At 46.8% G+C, this 19,286-nt stretch overlaps 1 protein-coding gene across 2 annotated transcripts in view; it reads left to right on the top strand.

Moving 5' to 3' along the window:
• The window catches only part of TRAPPC12 (trafficking protein particle complex subunit 12), an 820,049-nt gene that overhangs the window by 765,101 nt on the left and 35,662 nt on the right, over positions 1–19,286 (top strand). For both annotated transcript variants that reach the window (XM_085610773.1, XM_085610772.1), the window contains one exon: positions 15,094–15,192. In XM_085610773.1, the coding sequence (XP_085466899.1) occupies positions 15,094–15,192 (99 nt within the window). The remainder of the gene's footprint in view (positions 1–15,093; positions 15,193–19,286) is intronic.

Raw genomic sequence — 19,286 nt, 5'->3', positions numbered from 1 at the left:
AAAGGGTAATTAAATGTGCTCTTTCTATGAATAATTGTATGTATTTTTTCCGTGATACTCCTTTTTCTATATATATCACTTTGAAACAGAGGCTGGGCCACCACCTCCAGTGAAAGGAAAACTGGTAGCTTCAAATTGCTGTATTACCGCACACTTCCCTGATCTCCTCCCATTTCACACACACTTAATAGGTTACCACAGTGCAGAGTGGCTCCGTGTTCTGTATCTGTAACGTGATCCCTGAATGTCTCTAGGACTATTTTGATTCTAGGTGTCATATTTGTAAGTGAGCAGTAAGACCTTTATAGCACAATATCCTTCCGTAACAATTTCTGGGGGGTTTAGTTTTTGACTGAGGAACCAATATAAACTAATGGCACAATGAAAAGAACCATATGTCCCAGAAAAGCTGTCATGTTATGAGAATACTTTGTAATTCGTTGCATGTTGTTTCCAAACTTCCTTGAACAAGCAGAGGCAGAGAGAAGGGGCTGTTTTTCCTATTCTAGGGAGTAAGACCACTCCCTTATGTGATTGTTGCTTCTGCGCTATCATATAACTATCATGAGATGCAGTTATCAGCCTTGTAGAACATTGACACACACGTGCAACGCCACAACAATCATTCCTTCTTATAGAGACCAAGCACAGCATCCAGGAAGGAATGTACATTATTGCAACTACTGAACACATAAAAACCCTTTTGAACTTGTTATAGATGGGTTAACACATTACTTTCCTAGGGCAAAGTTAGTGGAGAAAGTCTGTAATAACGCAAAGCCAGGCCCAGGGGATATATATTTTTCTCATATGTTCAACTTTTGCTATTTATACGTATAGATTGATGTCCACTGACCTCCAATAAACACTCCATTGATTGAGGAACTTCTGTTTCGAGGTACAATCTTTTGTCTTCAGCCTTGTATCTAGACATAGGTGACCTTGGATCTTCATTTGGGCAATTGGTGTGATGAGCTTCAAACAGCAATTTTAAGAAATCATCTTTGAATTACGGCTGATGAAATGTGAGTCACCGCGGTGTATAGGCTGCAACTCCATGCATGGGATGCACTCGTATGTTTTGGATGAATTCACCTGGTTCTGTTAACATTCAGGCATATCATTAATTACATATAACATCATGATGTCATGACAGGAAATTCATGTCAAAGCAATACAATTAACTCTGTTTGCCCGGCGCCTGTTTCTGCGTGACCAGGAAGTAGATTCTAGAAAAACATGTGAACCAGCAAATGTCATCATTTGTGGAAACACATGTTCCCATCCATCCATCGCAATCTGGATTCAAGGCTGGTTACAGCACCGAATCCACTCTGCTGGGAGTCACAGAGCATCTTAGACTGCACTAGATAGTGGCAGTACAGCTGCACTAATCCTGCTTGATCTTAGAGCAGCTTTTCTCACCGTGTCTCACAAGATACTGCTAAACAAGCATTGGCATAACCAATAGGTCTCGCTTTTTAGACCTTATAAGTATTTAGTTATGCACCACAATATCCTCAGTGTAACAACATCAACTGTTGCATGGGTAAACACTTATAAGGTCCCAAAAGCGAGACCTATTGGCTATGCCAATGCTTGTTTAAACAAGCCGGCCGCACCCACCAAAGTCAGCACCAGGTGAGGCTGCCCCGGTGGCACTATCGAAACGTCGCTCCTGGACACTATGGGAAGAAAAGGATTCTAGTACACAGGTTTGAAACCACACATAGGCCACATCTCTAGGAAAGGATTCCTAGTTAGGCTTCTGAAGCACGCTGCTATTACAATCATCACACACACTTTTTTAATCTCACTGAGCACCCTGCTCAGCTTGTATCTGTGCTCTATAGCTAAGTAGTTCCGATCCATTCCAGATTTTTGGAATCTCCATGTATGGTAGGTTTACATATACTGAATCCAAAGTAAACTAATTTACGTAGGCATACATTATCCTGAAAATCTGACGTGAATCCCTCGGTTCTGGACCTGCGTTGGACACCCTAGCTAGCACATGGCTTGCAGTGGTGCCTTACATTATGAGATGAACATGTATGGAAGCCCCGCACCCACTGCTTTTTAAAATGAACAATAACTGAAACATATATATCCTCTGTGCAGAGTAGGTGGTGCAGATGTCATAGAATGGCAGCATGCCCTGCGTTGCATGGGGTAAAATAGAACTGCGTAGGAAGCCATGTGCGCGTCCGTATAGGGAGAGTTACGTTTTAGTCTGTTCAGTCTGGTAATGAGTTTATGTTGTCTTTGGACGCATTCTTAGGTTGTAATAGAGGCGTGTTTTATGTTTTCACTCATGAGGAAATTGCTCCTCCCGGGAGTTTAATTTAACCTCGGGTCAGCTGTGTCGGAGCGCGCGTCAGAGGGCACGTCAGAGGGCAAGAATCCTCAGGACAGGGATGACCAGGCGCGGGAAGGAACCGTGAGTTTTGGTCCGAACACGAAGGAAAAGAAGAATTAACATGAGACTGACAGTGACTTGATTCCTGAAAGTATGACATCCAGTTTGCGAAGCGTGCACTAATTGTTTAGTGTTGTTAAATGTCCCCAATAAAGAGAATGTATTAAAAGGGAGGTGGAGAGATACAGACATGTGGACAATTTTCATTAGAAACGATTACCACGCCACATTCATTCACCAGTCACGTGGGGAGGTTAAGTCAGGGGTAATGACCCTAATCTTGAATTCGGTAACATAAGTACCTTTTAGCTGCATTACCCGTGAGCTCAGCAGTCTATAAGAGTTTAAACGTGGTAGGCGGTAACAGCGGTAATGATGGCCTTGAAATATTCCAATTAAAAGCGCAAGGATGAGCCCAGCGGGGTGTGGGTGCGAGGGGTAGAAGCTGGCAAGAGATGCCCTGCCTGCAGGGACAAGTTCAAGTCTGGGTGAGAGCGCAGGCGGGAGACCAGCACCGCCTCTGCGAGTGGGCTGTGAACAAAAGGAGGGCCGGCTTTTTGAAGAATGGTTTGGGGGCTGCGGGAGGAGTAGGGGGTTGGGGGGGTTGCATGTGGTGACATATATTTCTGTGAGGAAAAGGAGGAACCCGACCGACATACCGAGCGGACCCAAGACAACTATATTGGGGCCAGGCGTAAAAAAAGTTTAGAAATAGGCATTGAAGAAGGGTGTTTCCGTTTGCTTTCAATACAGCAAAAGTGACTAGAAAGATGTCTGAAGTTGGACGTCATCAGACCAACTGGTCATGGTGCAACCACCACGCAATTAAGCATAAGAAGCATTGGCCGCGCACGCGAGACGCAATATGTGGTGGGGGAGGGGGAGAAGTGGGAGTTGTGTGGGCGCGCGGCCAATGCTTGGGAAAAAAACGGTCTTCAAAAAGGAGAGGGTGGAGCGAGTGGCAACGCGATGGCAAAAGTGAAAGCAGCTGCAGCGTCCACACGCTTTCTGTGTGCCCGCAAGCGATGCGCTGAGCGCACGACGAGAGAGGTAAGCCAGATGGCGCCTCTGCTCATGCATGTGCGCATAACCGCACGCTCGAGGCCACACAGAAAGCTGTGGTAGCACTTTTAAAACCCACTTACTAAAAGTCTCGCCAGGGCAGCTCAGGCGAGACCTAAAAACCTAGGGGACATGGGTCTCCAGGCTACAGCACTGTCCTGGTTGACTTTGTTTTTGTTGGACTGGACTTTTCAGGTCTTCTCCACCAATTCAACCTCTGGATGTCACTCTCTTTCTTCTGGAGACTCCAGGGCTCCACCTTGAGCCTGATGCTATTTAACATTTATGTGCGTCCCCTGGCTGATATCATTAAAGGCTGTGGCCTCTCGCTGCTCTCCTCTGCTGATGACAACCAGATCATCTTCTGTTTGTCATCTATCGAGGCTCACGGCCTGGACATTATGAACTCCTGTCTCCTGAAGGTTGCCACCTAGATGAGCAGCAATTCTTTGAAACTAAACGGAGATAAGACCAAGATTACTCTCGTGGGTAACAATCCCAAACTGTGGGGGCCACACCATTGGCCGGCTATTCTTGGTTCCCCACCAGTGCCTGTTTCTAAAGTGACAAATTTAGGTTCCTGGCTTGACGATGAACTTTCAATGAAAACACAGATTACTAAGGTAGCCTCTACCTGTTTTGCAGTCCTAAAGTGCATAAAACAAATCATCTGGATGCTACCCTTTTCTGCTCAGCGTACTGTTATTCATGCCTGTTGGACTTGGCCCTTGTGGCAGGTTCACCCCTGAACTTTTTTGCTTTTTACTGGTGACTTGGTGTGGTAATTTTTTGGTCTCTGCGCACTTTCCCTGTGTCCCAGGGTAAAGTGCGTGCGTGCTCTGAGTGCATGTGGTGAGATAGGCCTGCCCTCCCATAGGAATGCATGGGGAATGTATGTGTCCCTAGTAGTTCCTGATGCGTGGGGTGTGCAGGCCCGAGTTTGGTATGTGCGGACTCGTGGGAGTGAATGCTGCGCCATGATGTGTGCGGCGTGCATGTACCTAGTGTGGAAGTGCCACTTCTAGAGGTGGGCACTTCTGTGTGCAGTGTGTCTGTCGCGTGATTGGCTGGTCATGTCATGTGACGGGCTAGGGATTCCCCAGAGTCAGGATGAGTCACCCAGTGGTGAATGGGGAGATCAGCAGCTAGATGGGTGGGAGGAGTACACCTGGGTCCTGAATAGGGCAGGGTTTTCCACACACAAGGCTGGCTCCGCCCCCTGTGGTGCGACTGACGACCCTAGCCCTGCCAGTGAATAGAGTGAGGGGCTGAGCACATCAAGGGTGCTCCCCAACCAGCTGCGACTGGTTTTCCCCCTCACCCTGAACCCAGAACAAAGGGGTTTGCTGTATAAAAATGGGGCTGTGTCCCCACAGAAACTGTTCTCTGCCAGGATCTTACCTGAGGGGGGCTGCTGCTGCTGGGTGCCAGGAGAGACCGCCACTGGGGACTGCCTCCCTGCTGGAGGGCCCTGTGAGCTGGCCCCTGGGCCCAGTCCTGACCCCCCACCTCTGAAGACTTTGTTCTGGACCTGGTTTTTATCCTTAAGCGCCTGGGAGCGCTTTCATTTGTTTCATAGCGCTAGGAGCGCTTTATTCTGGACCCCAGCACTTCTAGAGCGCTTTTACTCTTGCCTTTAGCGCTCAGGAGCGCTCTATTTTTGGAAGCCGGTGCCCACCCGGCGTTTGCCCCGTTCTGGGCTGATCCTGAGGTCCCCTGGCAGGTGCCCACCCTGCCAGGGACATTGCCACAATATCGAGTGCCCACCTCGATTTATTGAATACTAAAAGCGCCGGTGCCCACCCGGCATTTGCTCCATAAATCGCCCTCCGGCGCCCGACCAGGAAGTCAGGCGGGCCGGGGGCGGGCCTCCGGGACAACCGAAACAGGAAGTGGGAAGGCAGGAGCCTACCCCGCCTCCCACCGAGGACTCGTGCTGATTTGGAAGCCCCGGAGCCGGCAGGAGCCTACCCTGCGCCCCGGGGCCCTGAGGAGAAGTACTGTGCCCCCCACCCAGGCGGGAGCCCACCCCGCACTGGGACGTGCCGCTGGCGTGCACAGAGCCGTAGGCTCCGCATTCCAGACCCCCGAGGGAAGAGCTCCGGTGAAGAGGGCTCCTCGCTACAGGGCACCGTCCTGCCTGCACCGCCGGAGGAAGACTGCCGCCACCTTCGCCTCGAGGACCCTTCCCCCCCAGCTACGAACCGGTGAGTCGAGGCGGTAGGCTGGGGAGGAGAGGTGCTGAGTTGGGGCCGCATGGGGACTGAGCGCCTGCGCTTCCACGAGGCCCGCAATATTTTCTTTGAGCGCTGGTGCGCTCCAACGGCCCACATTGTTTTTGAAGAGCCCAGGGAGGCTCTAAACCTAACGGGGGCATTTTGTTCATCAGCAGAGCGGCCCCGGAAGGCAGCGGGCCGCTCCTACGTTATCTAGGGGCATTCTTGATTTCGAGCCCACGAGGCTCTAACGGGGCACATTTGTTTATTGAGCCCACGAGGCTCCAACGAAGGAGCACAGTATTATTTAGAGCATGCGAGGCTCTAGGGGGCATTTCATTTGTTTCAGAGCCCTGGGAGGCTCCAACGTTGGCCCCAGCATTTCTCCAGTTGCCCAGCACTTAGTGGGCAACTGCTACGTGTAGGTTGTGCTTTGTGCGCGCTGGTTGGCGCAGCCTGCGCCGGCGCGCCCTGACTTTCTGGACGCAGGGCGTCCTTGCCCCGACAAGGCCAGTTGGCCTAGGGACTGCCACAGTGGTGGCTAATGTGAGTTTTTGCGCCATTGTACCCTTCCTGCACCTCTGAATGTGTTTATGCGTCATGTGCTTTGCTTTACACCTCTGAATGTTATGCATCATGTGTTTATGTGCTTAGACCCCTACGGGTATTGTGATACTTAAGGTGGTTGTTTGTTTTCCCCTAGTACAGGTGGTACTAGGGAGGTCCTGGTTCCCTGCGCAATATATTCCTAAGGTGGTTAGGGTTGCGTAGGTGGTACTTACCTGATACCAGTAGTTACTGGTTGTGTGCTACATATGTTATTTTGTACTACAGTATTATTCCTATGTTCTAAAAAGTGCTAATTCCTGACAGTGGTCCAGGTGGCCCTGTCCCCTGTATATATAATCCCTTGTAAATTCTGCCCGTGCCTGTTGGCACATTGTAGAGTGTGTGTCTTTATCTAATGTGTTGTGTATAATACAAAGGCTATTTTTATAGAATACCTTGTGTGGAGTTTCCTTTGTGGTGGGCCTTGGGTGTTGTTGCTGGGTGCGCGCGCAAACGCTTTACACATCGCCTCAGGGATAAGCCTGTCTGCTCGTGCCAAGCTACCAAGGGGGTGAGCAGGGGTTATCTTTGGCGTGTAACTTCCTTGCCCTGACTAGAGTGGTGGTTTCTGTCTGGCTTTGGCGCAAGCCCTAGCCAACCAGAAATCGCCATTTCTAACAATGCCTTGATTTGGTCAAGGTTGGTCTAAAGCAACATTCTTTCATTTTGGGCTGGTAAGACTACACTCAAACGCCTACAGAAGGTCCAGAACACGGCCGCCAGACTGCTATTCCATCTGCCCAAACACGCCTCCATGTCTAATCTGCTTTGCGACATCCACTTGCTCCCGGTGGAAAAACATTACAGTTCAAAGCCCTATGCTAGATGCATAAAGCCATGTCCAATGTAGGGCTCTGCTAGCTGCGATTGGTAGTGAAACACTACTGCCCCAGCCGCTGTCTAAGCTGCTGCAATCAGAACTTTTGTAATGTCCGAGATATAAAAAAACAAAAACATCAGGGCGGTTGCTCCTTCTCCTATCTGGGCCTCAGGTTGTGGAACACGTTGCTGGATTCACTGAAATGATGTCAGTCCCTTAGCAACTTCCAAAAACTCTTACATACATGGCTTTTTAACCTTTCTGCTTTATTTTGGCCAGCACACTTTACCTCATATGTTGAGCACTGGGAATCCCTGTCGGGTAGCTATGCGCTTTATAAAATTATATAATGATAATAGATGAAAGTAGTGTACTTAGACTTTGGAAAATCTCGCCATTTAATACAGAAGACTGCCTGAGTAAGGTGCCAGAGACTAATGATAGAACCTTCTCTGATAAAATACAGTTAGCAGAGGAATTGTTCCATCATGTGCGTCCTTCCGCGACAAGCGAAAGACGAGGTTTTGTACAAATGCCTTAAACAAATGAAACCACCTCTCAGGCTATTCATAACTGAGATGGAGCGGAACATGCTGAGATGTAGAAAAAATAGACACTTAGATGGTGGCCTTAGATGGTGGGAAGTTATGTAGTGTAGCTAAGTGCAAAGTAATGCACTTAAGGCAAGTGTCCTTAGGTGCGGTAGAAGAAGGGATGTGATGTGTTGAAGATCACTAAAGATTAGTGAGATATAAGTTATCATACTGAGATGCCTCAAGTGGCTACATAATTTGACTTGGCTGCAAGGAGAGCAAAAGGGATGCTGGACGGTCAGGGAGAGCAAGCAGAAAACGTTTTTATGCTCCCACCATACGCAACTTCAAGGTCTCAGCGGTAAGATGCCTTCGTTTTTGAGGCCACGTCTCAAAAATGTTAAGCATGGATTGAAAATCGACACAAGATGAAATAACAACTCAGCAAGTTGTTTGTAGCTCAGGTTCTTAGCGAAAGGTCGAAGAACTTGAATACAGAAGGAAATGTGTGAATAGAAAATATGATGGGGATGGTCCTATTCCAATTGCGAATAAGCGCTGTGCCACAGGAAACTATATTCCAGTGGAATAGTGCTCATAGAACAATATGATATTGGAATGGACAAGTTCAGGAATAAAAAAGCTCTGGCAAAGCTAATTCGTCTCACCTTTGGGGGACCTTTTCGGTTTGCCAATGGTTTATAGCGATGCTGTGCAGCATGACTAAGGAAGAATAAAAAAAAGTCTATGATGTGCCTACCTACGTCATTTTGTAGGTGCATTTCTGCATAATGAGAGAAGCACTTTTTTTATTTTCCAATCCAAGTTGGATCAGAAAATAGAAGCAGATGGGGGCGGAACCAATAAGGGGGTCTGGGAGGAGGGGAAGCAACATAGGGGGCGTAGGTGAAGGGAAGCAACAAGGAGGGTACAATTGGGGGCAGAGAAAAGCAAGTGGGCAAGAGACAGTAATGTGGAACTGAGCAGGGAGACAAACGCAGGCAGGAAAGTAACATGGCAGGAAAAGCACATGAGGGCAAGCACATTACAGAGTGGAAGGGAATAAGCACACAGGCAAGAGAGCATTATGGAGCATGGGGGGGAAGAGAAGCACACGAGGTAGACAGATGGAAAACACATGCACTCTCGTGGAGTGCTTAAGATAACAGAAAAAATAGTTCCATAAAAGTGAGCAGTGGAAGAACACAACTATATTAGCAATGCTCCAGGGAGTGGCAGAGACAGGTTGTACAAAGTAAGCCATTAAATTAAAAGCAGGCAAGTAAGAGTGACAGCAAAGCCAACCAATAGTAATGGGTGGGCTACAATCCCCTTCATATTCTTGGTAAGCCACCAGTATGTCTTTCTCAACCAGACAGCTGTGCTGCTTTATAAGCCCGACCTAAAAAGTACATGAAGCATGCAGTTAATACGTGAATCACTTTCCCTGCAGAAGTGGTGGGGAAGCTGTCCTTAATTTTCAGCTCAGAACTTTTCATGGATACGCTGAGTGACAAAGTTGAGTACCAAGCTCCAAACTTCAGTCCATTCTCTATCTCTTGGAACCTCCAGTTCAGTCTGTTGTGGTACTGACCGCTATCCTGAAGGGCAAGGCATCATCCTGTTACATAGACATGATGGTGAAGTGTCTTGAGACACATGGGAGGAAAATGTACCAATCAGGTATTTTGACACTTAGGCAGGCCAATGCTATTCCCACCATGACCTTCTGTGGATTGCACCTGTGGCACAGATTTGTCAGATAAATGCCCTCACTCTTACACCATGTACAGACATACAAGTTCATGTGTAACCTAGTCAAAAAGGCTGTAATGAAAAAAACTGTGGATCTGTTGATGCCCCAGGAACTGTCAGCAGGACCATGACCTGCAGCTCTCCAGGGACCGGCAGTGCTGGCTTAAATTTTCAGACCTTGCTTAAAGCTAAGGAAAGACTCATAGAACTCTTTGATTCAGACTGAACCGCCAAGACCACTTTTGCCCCTCCAGCTGATGAAGGTGTTTCAGTCTTTCAAGGCTAAGTTCTCCCTAAGTTTCAAGGCACTGGTAAGAGACTCTCCATCTTCAGGGGGCAACCATCAATCAAAAATGCTTTTAGAGAACAAAATAAATGCTTTTAGAGAACAAAATAAGCTGGTTTATCTACCTAAACAAAGGCCAGACGGTCCCCATTGACCTGCCAATGTCCTCAACATCATCTCAGGAACCTTAGTGTACTCCATTGAGAGGAAGGCTTTCTCTCCATTGCTGTCTCTGGACAAAGATAACTACTTATGCATTGTGCCTTTAATTTGTGTAAAAGTACAGTGCCTCCCAGCTTGCACTGCGTCTTCCATTCAGACCACCACTTCCCAAGTCAGCAACTCAAGAACTTCTGCAGGAGCTCAAGAGGATCCTCATTTTTACGATCAGGGGGACCAGAACTGCCTCTGAAAGGGCAGTGAGAATGCTCTCACTATTTCCTTGTAAAGGAGAAGGATAGAGTATCATGTTCCTCATTCAATATCCATGAAACAAATCAGTATCATTTCCTACAGAAGTTCTACATGTTCACTTTGACCTACTCGGTTTGTGATGCTGTCCAAAATGACAACTGACTGTTTCCTGGGTCTTACTTCCTTGCACCCACACAAAATACCTACCTTTCGTAGTTGAAAACAAAAAGTACCGGACCAGTACACTCGCATTTTGTTTCATTGGCCTCCTCGGATCTGTTTCATGCTCCTCGGCCTAGTGGGGCTTCTGCTACCACTTCAGCCATCAGTTCCTTAAACACGGTAAACTACCACAAACCTAAGTTGGTGCCATCCAAGAGGATCCAGTAAATGGAGGCAAACTTGAATTCCATCCTGGCAAAGGCTCTCCTATCTCCTGGGAGGCTATTGGCACCAGCCAGTTCACGAATAACATTATGACCAACAAGACCTAGAAATTCTGATGGACCCAAAGGTGTCTGAGAGTACAGGCGCTCTGCATAGCTGTGGTACTCCTTGTCAAGCTTCACACGCCATCCTGGCATATCCATCTGATTGAACACTGCGACCAGTTGCTGGACCACCAGGTTAACCCCATCCAGTCCTGCCATTCTGGTGCTGACCTTGCAATTGTGTAGAGAAAAGAACAAGGGAACCCGTTTTGGTAGCCTAGGGACCTCGGGTAATAACTTATTTTAATAAACAAAGGTCCTTGGCATAAGAGGAAATGATACGAATGTTTCAACATAGACTACAATGAGCACTATGGAGGTTCTTCCAATGTCCAGCCGGACAGAGGAATATTTATTCAGGCAAGATAACAGGATGGGCAAAATACAAAGCACAACAAGGATGGCGAACGGCACAGTCCTGTACCGAGCGTTAGAAAAGAAGGTGTAGGGAGTATAGACACAAGAAGGAAAAAGCAGGCAAAAAAGGGAGAGAGAGAGCAAAAGGCGGCTTACATTTACATACTAATACTGTGTAAGCTCAAACCAACAAACAACGCACTCATTTTGTCACAGTGGTTAATTAGTGGTGTTTGTTACAAAGGTCGACGTTTCGATCCCTAGCTCTCAATACTATGGGATCATCATCAGGACTAGAAATTGAACTGTTGCCTGATAGATAGTGTCAAGGAGCCTGGAGAACAGCTCACAGAGGAACTAGTAAGGCTCGGTGGGAGCCGGGGACAACTCGATGGGTGCCTGGGGTACGTTGGAATTCCGCGATGCTGGAAAGAAGGATCTCCGAGTTCGTGTTAAAGGACCGTCGGCGACTGATGAACCAAGCGATCAGAAAGACTGGAGCTTAGGGATACAGCCAGGGCGCAGGGGGCCAGAACCAAGTGTTCAAGGGCCTGCGGTGGACAGTCTAGGCAGCGGAAGGGGCTGCCGGGTAGTGCGGGACCGGAGCTCTCAAGGAGTAGCTGGCGGCCGGAGGGAGCAAGAGTCTGCTTCTCTGTTGGGCGTGCTATCACGCCCAACAGAGAAGCAGACTCTTGCTCCCTCCGGCCGCCAGCTACTCCTTGAGAGCTCCGGTCCCGCACTACCCGGCAGCCCCTTCCGCTGCCTAGACTGTCCACCGCAGGCCCTTGAACACTTGGTTCTGGCCCCCTGCGCCCTGGCTGTATCCCTAAGCTCCAGTCTTTCTGATCGCTTGGTTCATCAGTCGCCGACGGTCCTTTAACACGAACTCGGAGATCCTTCTTTCCAGCATCGCGGAATTCCAACGTACCCCAGGCACCCATCGAGTTGTCCCCGGCTCCCACCGAGCCTTACTAGTTCCTCTGTGAGCTGTTCTCCAGGCTCCTTGACACTATCTATCAGGCAACAGTTCAATTTCTAGTCCTGATGATGATCCCATAGTATTGAGAGCTAGGGATCGAAACGTCGACCTTTGTAACAAACACCACTAATTAACCACTGTGACAAAATGAGTGCGTTGTTTGTTGGTTTGAGCTTACACAGTATTAGTATGTAAATGTAAGCCGCCTTTTGCTCTCTCTCTCCCTTTTTTGCCTGCTTTTTCCTTCTTGTGTCTATACTCCCTACACCTTCTTTTCTAACGCTCGGTACAGGACTGTGCCGTTCGCCATCCTTGTTGTGCTTTGTATTTTGCCCATCCTGTTATCTTGCCTGAATAAATATTCCTCTGTCCGGCTGGACATTGGAAGAACCTCCATAGTGCTCATTGTAGTCTATGTTGAAACATTCGTATCATTTCCTCTTATGCCAAGGACCTTTGTTTATTAAAATAAGACCTTGCAATTGTGGGCAAACGCTCCCAGCTTTATAATAGGTTGCCACATGTGCCTGACTTCGCAGTATCTCATGATCATTACTTAGTCATCAAAGAATGGTTGCAGCCTTATTTTGGGGATCTCATCATCAGTCCTTTGTAGAAGAAATCAGATCTATTTCTACATATAAATGTATGAAATATTTCTAGTGTGGAAATCCTCTGTCCTAATAAGGCAGTTCGGAGTGGCGGTGAGACACATGGCCAATACAACAGTCCTCTTTTATGCAATGAATCAAGGTAGCTCACAGTGGTAGTAGATGTATGTTAATAGGCATACATTGTCTCTGATAGTCTCCCCCTACCCAGGGAATGAAGGGGCATCAGACCCAACAGCCTTATCAGATGTCTCAATTTCCCACACAAATTGGACATTCTCAAGAACAACCTCATTTCCAGATTGGAGGCCTGGGTCATTCAACCATAGACGCCCTTGACCACTCACCTGAGCACCAGATGTGAGCATTTTGACTTGTGAATGAGCCTGGAGCCTATAGTACTAGGGGGTGGCCTCAACTTGTGGACTGTGTTCACACTTGCTTCTCCTCTGACTTTTTCTGACCCTGAGGGTCATAAGGAACATCACGAACAGGCAAGGATGTTTGGTCATTTCAATGGTTCCTGCTTAGCCTTGCCTCATATGGTTATCAGACTTGTACTATCTACATCAGAACAATCACCTCTGGCCATAGAGGGCCATTTCCATCTCCGTTTTTCATTCTTAGTTGGCGTGATGGGTGCATTAAGAGCTGAGAATGGGAAAACCTCAAAACCAAAGAGTATGATAGCATTATCTTAATAGTAATTCCGCTGTTCTTAGTCTGTTTTCAATTTCCCATTATTAACACCGTCCCATCAGCTGTTAGACAAAAATACCTACCTGTAGATTATTAATATTTTTCGAGAAGGGAACTGTCAAGGGCACGTGAGATTTTAGACCCTTCTTCATGAGCACAGGGTTTTCAAGGGATTCTGATCTACTTTGGGCTTTAGAGGACATTACCTCAACCTCTTTAAGAGATTTGAAAAACAAATTTGGGGCTGATTTAGATTTCTGAGTATGGTAATTACTGTGGCGGGACAACACGGTAAAATATTCCTTTTACCTGATGGAGTAACCGTAATCCGAATTTACCAACCAGCCCAGCAGACATCTCTGACCTTTGGCAGGAACCGGTTCAATACTATTTTTTCAAAATCAAAATCCCAGGGCAGGATTTTATTTTGAAAATTAAGAAGCTGACTCCCATGTCATGGTCGTTTTCTCCCATGGCATGGGTTTTTAGTTCAGTTACCGCCATGTTTTGGATGGTGGTGTGGGATGGATAGTAATGCTGGCTATTTTTCCGCCCACTTCAAAAACTTTGGGTAGACAAATGGCCAAGCCTCCACCAGCCCTTACTCCTTCAGACAAGTATATCAGTGGTAGAGACAGAGCAGTCTCCGTCGCTGACATAATTAAGTTCTGCCGACTCTAAATGAGGCGAACTGAACTTCAGTTTGACGGAGAGGGTACTCTCTGCTAAACTCTATATCATGTCCATGGACTCAAAAATATGTATAATACTGCTAAAATGTCCACCATGTGGAAAAGTATGCTTACAAAAATGTTGACACGCACCTAATCCCAGTATCAAACACTGGTCTCCAGTTATGCTACTACTAGTGTAAATAAGCGGGATGTAACTTTAGATGACTCACACTGTACATTTACACTTACTTAAGCAAACCCAGTTCAGTTGTGCCTGGTGATGACCTCGAGAATGTGGCAATGTATAAATCCTTTAGTGGTTAAGGGAATGGTCTCATCCTCCCAGAAGAGTTTTTTTTTTAATGTTTCAGAGCGTTGCAGCCAGATATGTTGCTCGAATCTCCCAATATGACCATTTCTAAGAGAACGTCATTAGCTGGCACGTGTCCGAATTAAGTAACTGACTGCTGTTCACGAAACAGTCCAACCAGGGAGCACAAACTTCTTGCTGTCAAGCGTTCACTCTTTACCTAACCATAGAAGGTGCGAACAGGGACACGGTGCTGCTAGTAAGTACCAGAGGAAAATAATCGAAAGTACTAGTGGCCCATAGTGGAAGTCCACTCCAAACGGAGCTCGGCCTGCTACTGCAGCCATTGTTTGAGTGCATTGCCCAGTAGTACATGTTAATTAATGTGGTGGATCTGGAGCAGTGAATGTGGAAGTTTATCACTGTGGGACATTGGGTGGCAGAGCGATGCGTTTTCATCATTCAAACATTTTAAGGAGGAAGGCAGGGCTTTCCCAAAGTCACTTGTAAGCCAGACCACGGTCCAAAGCTGCTTGGTCGTTCGCTGCTTGGCGCTACGTCTGTTTGCGCATTGCTGAGATATAACAGCACATCATCGACAAACAGCTGTACGAAATGATGTGCTCCAGCTACATCTGTCCCTCTGGAGAGTGGTCGTATGAAATGTTAAGAAGGAAGTCATTGGATTAGGAGTCTTCTGTTCAGTTAACTAAAACAAATCATTTTTAATAGTTCAACATCCAGAGCGACTGAAAAAAAAAAACACTGTGCGTTGTTTGTGAACAGTTGATACAGAAAAAAGTTACAGAATGGGAAATAAATAAAGGGTGTGTAACATATTCCTCTTTTTCCCTTTAGGACTATGTGCTTGCCGTAGATGCGTATCACACCGTCACCAAGTACTACCCGGAGCAAGAGGCGCAGCTTCTCAGTGGCATTGGCAGGATTTTCCTTCAGGTCTGTTTGCTTACTTTTTTATCAGTTCATTTTAAATTCTTGAGTTCAAATAACAACGACAATATAAGAACTTAGAGGTTTTGTATTCACTTTAGATTTAAAGCCTGAGTGCAATCCAGTAGTAGATTAAAGTGACGGTGCATTTTTACAAAGCTCTGAGTGCAGTAGACGGACGCCCAGCCAGAGTTCTTTGGGTTAACCAGGGCTGGTAAGGATACTGAGCGTGGAGCAGGACTTAATGAGGTAAGAGGAGGCTCGTCCTACCCGCTCAGGAAGAATGGAAGACTTGACATGGTAGCCCTAAAGTCCAAGGGAAGGAATAAGGGAGAAATGATCACGTTAATCAATGCTAATCTATTATGTTCTCCAGTGGAAGGTCAGCCAGTATAAAGAGCATTTATCGATTACACCACGGCATTCGATAAAGTTGGTCAGCATGCTCTAGGGGTAAGTTAGTAATACTGGCTACCGTTCTACGCTTGGTAATGGCGTGTATTGTGCAGGTTTTTGCAAGGTTCTGATAAAATCCTGTCTGCCAGAATGAATGCAAACAGCACATTAAAACAGGGGCGCAATCTTTCAACCCTACTGGTTTCTATTTTTTGGATCTTCGTTGAATTTTTAAATGAGCATATCCTGAGATATTGATTGGTCGGCCTCTCCAGATATTGCTATAGGCAGATAATGTAATATTTGGTTCTACTCCCATTAGCTTCCAAAGAGATTTAAATGGCGTAAATACATTCTCTGTTAAACATTTCCAAAAATCAACATTTCTAAAAGTAGTCATTTTTCAAAAGGTTTTTTAGGCTTCTTAAGCTGTTGTAGCTACTAGGTATTTAGGGGGACGAGAAGAGGCACTCTGGTTGATGTAGAGTTTAAAAAATGATGCGCGCTTGTGTAAACTTCTTCTGGTTTCTAGGGTGAGCCAGTGGAGATCCCTTACAATAAGCGCACTGTAGTTGAGTTTCCTCATATGTGCGACTAAGCCTTGCTGTCAAGTGAAGATCGGCTTTGATTTGTGTTTCATGAAGGCTTAGACTAAAAATTGATAGCTTGCGCTCCGAATATATTGAATTAGCCACTAACGCAGTTCGCCACCATATACTTGAGACACAACATCCCTTGTATGACGTTGGCAATAAGACTGGCAAATTACTAGCATGGCAGAGCCGACGGGAGGCGGAGGCACAAGATGGTTCCCCAGATAGAGGGGGGGGCGGCTCCCTCTTTGCTACAGATACCACAATATTGGGAGAATTCATGACATTCTATACTGATCTCTGCTATGCTCGTCCCCCAGCAGACTCGGCACAGATCGCTACTCATTTTGCGGGAATGACCCTCCCGGCTCTATCTGACGAAGATAGGGAATCTGTAGAGGCTGAGATATCTCCGGAGGCATCCACGCAGCTATCTTTCATTTTAACTCCGGGAAAACCCCCGGCCCCAATGAACTACTGGCTGAGTTCTTTAAAAAACAAGCGCCTCTTGTAGCATCTCACATGCTCCAACTCTTCCCTAGAGCACGAGAGGTGGGGCTCCTCCTGCCAGACCTACACAGAGCCACCGTAATAGTAATCGACAAGACAAGGAAACCCTCCACCTCAGGTGCCTCCTATCATCCCATTTCCCTCATTAATGTCGAAACCAAGGCTCTAGCTACTGTCCTCATCATCCCACTACCGCGCATCATTACCACCTTGATCAATAATGACCAATCTGGCTTTATGCCAATGCGATCTACGAGAGGGAACCTACGAAGGCTCCACAACTGGATCGCTCACGTCAAACATAGACCAGACCCACACCTTTTCCTCTCCTTGGATGCTGAGAAGGCTTTTGACGCAATTAATTGGCCTTTTATGACGCAAACCCTGCAGGGGTTGGGATTTGGGCCCCGGTTTAGAGAGTGGGTAGACCTCCTTTACACCAAACCAATGGCCACTGTCAAAGTTATTAATTTATTATCCCCAGACTTCCCGATTCACAGGGGTACCCTTCAGGGATGCCAGCTCTCCCCACTCATTTTTGCCCTGACCTTGGAGTCCCTAGCCTGCCTGACTAGAGCCCACTCGGAAGTGATAGGCTTCCGTGCGGCGTAATCACCTATTCAGGAAGAGAAACTTTCCTTATATGTAAACAACATTCTGTTTTTTTCTGACTTATTCCACCATATCCCTACCAACAATCTTTCAGGTGTTTTGAGGACTATCGATCTCACTCTGGATACACGATCAACTGGGATGTCAGTGCTTTTTCCTCTGGAGGGTCCTTCGACCCATCCACTCTCCCATCTCAATGTGGCCATGTAAGGATTTCGATACCTAGGGGTATATGCTACGTCTAACCCGGAGTGTAGCATTTAACACAATATTAAGACGATACTCTGTGACTTCCAATCAGATGCGGCACAATGGAAACGTCTCCCACTGACACCACTGGGGAAAACTGCAACGTTCAAAATGATTACCCTCCCCAAATTCATTTACGCTTTTAAAAATACTTACTATAGAATACCAGACAAATTATTTGCCCGCATTGAGGTCGAACTGTGAAACCCTCTGTGGAATGATGGGCACCCAAGGCTAACGCCCTGTAAACTCCAATGTAGCCCATATAACGCAGGTATCGGCCTACCAAACACCCAGGCTTACTATTGGGCGGCTCATATGATCGCTATTAATAATTGGGGCTACATGGACAGAAATCATCTCACCTACGCCCTGGAACAGACTCACTTCCAGCCGCATGCCTTTCATAATTTTCTCTATGGCAGGGCGGGCAAATCCCACCTACTACTAGCTACCCAACTTGCGATTGATGCATGGGATAAAGCAACTCTTTCATTAGTTGGAGAGGCAATAATCACAAGGGAAACACCACTATGGCTGGGTAAGACATTAAAAGAATTCTCCAATCCCCAGGGCTTTGCACCGTGGGACGCTATAGGTATCTCCAAAATAGGGGATTTACTAGAGATTGGCCCTCGCACCATTTACAGTGCGAATTTCACATACATGAACACTAAAGATACAAAGTGGAGGGCTGAAAAGATACCCCAAAACCTCCCGGAATATGCCCCTTTGGAAGGTAGACTCCTCCTAGGCGAACTCTCTGAAAAAGCACTATCGTACATATACAGAACCATTAACAATAACACTGCAGACCCCTTCAGGAAATTAAGAACAACATGGGAAACCGAGATAGGCCCATTAGAGGACATTGACTGGGAGCCGGCACTGTTTCCGAAAGAGAAGGCATAGGTCTTGACTGCGCCTTATACCACTAAAAGTCCTACACAAGGACTACAATGACAGAGCCCGTCTATTTCACATGGGGCGAGCATCCCCATCAGAATGTCACCGCTGTGGGAGAGACCGGAGTGACTTCATCCACACTCTATGGTCCTGCCCCAACATTTGGATTTATTGGGAACAGATACGGAAGGAGCGAAGTATGATTCTAGAATCACCAGTCCCTGATGGTCCGTAATATGCCCTATTAGGGATACCCAATGACATAGATTTAACTCGCATTAAGCTGCTCCTATGCAGTTTGGGACTAGTGGTTGCTAAACGGTATGTGGCCCAGACTAGGGGTCTCCTATGACACCAACCCTAGCGGGATGGAGGAAGGGTGTGGACCTGCCTATGGCCGCAGAAAGGGTGACCTATAAGTGTCGGGGGTGCCCATGTACATTTCAGAAAATACAGGGACGATGGATAGCCTACCACGGTCTGGCTGAGGAGGGTGAGACCCCTCGGGCTTGTCTCAGTGATACCGCACCATATTGTCTCTTCCGCTTCCTTGTCGTTAATTGCCTAGGAAAGCATATTTCGGCGTTACCTACCCCACCGAGAGCCTCCACAATAATGATACTTCTATTTCCTGCTTGTCTCAAAGGCATGCTTGTATGTTTTAGTGTTGAGTACAAACCTGCAATAAAAATATTTGGGGGGAAAAATGAAAGCATACTGTGGTAAGCAAACTATTTGCTGCAGTGTGGGTCATTTGGAAATGGATCGAGGCATCCTTTATTTTTTATTTCAAATACTTTTATTTTTCAAACAGTATCTTTTTTAGGACACGGA

This window comes from Triturus cristatus, chromosome 6, assembly GCF_964204655.1.
Source record: "Triturus cristatus chromosome 6, aTriCri1.1, whole genome shotgun sequence".
NCBI classification, from domain to species: domain Eukaryota; kingdom Metazoa; phylum Chordata; class Amphibia; order Caudata; family Salamandridae; genus Triturus; species Triturus cristatus.
This window is presented reverse-complemented; position numbering and strand designations above follow the sequence as displayed.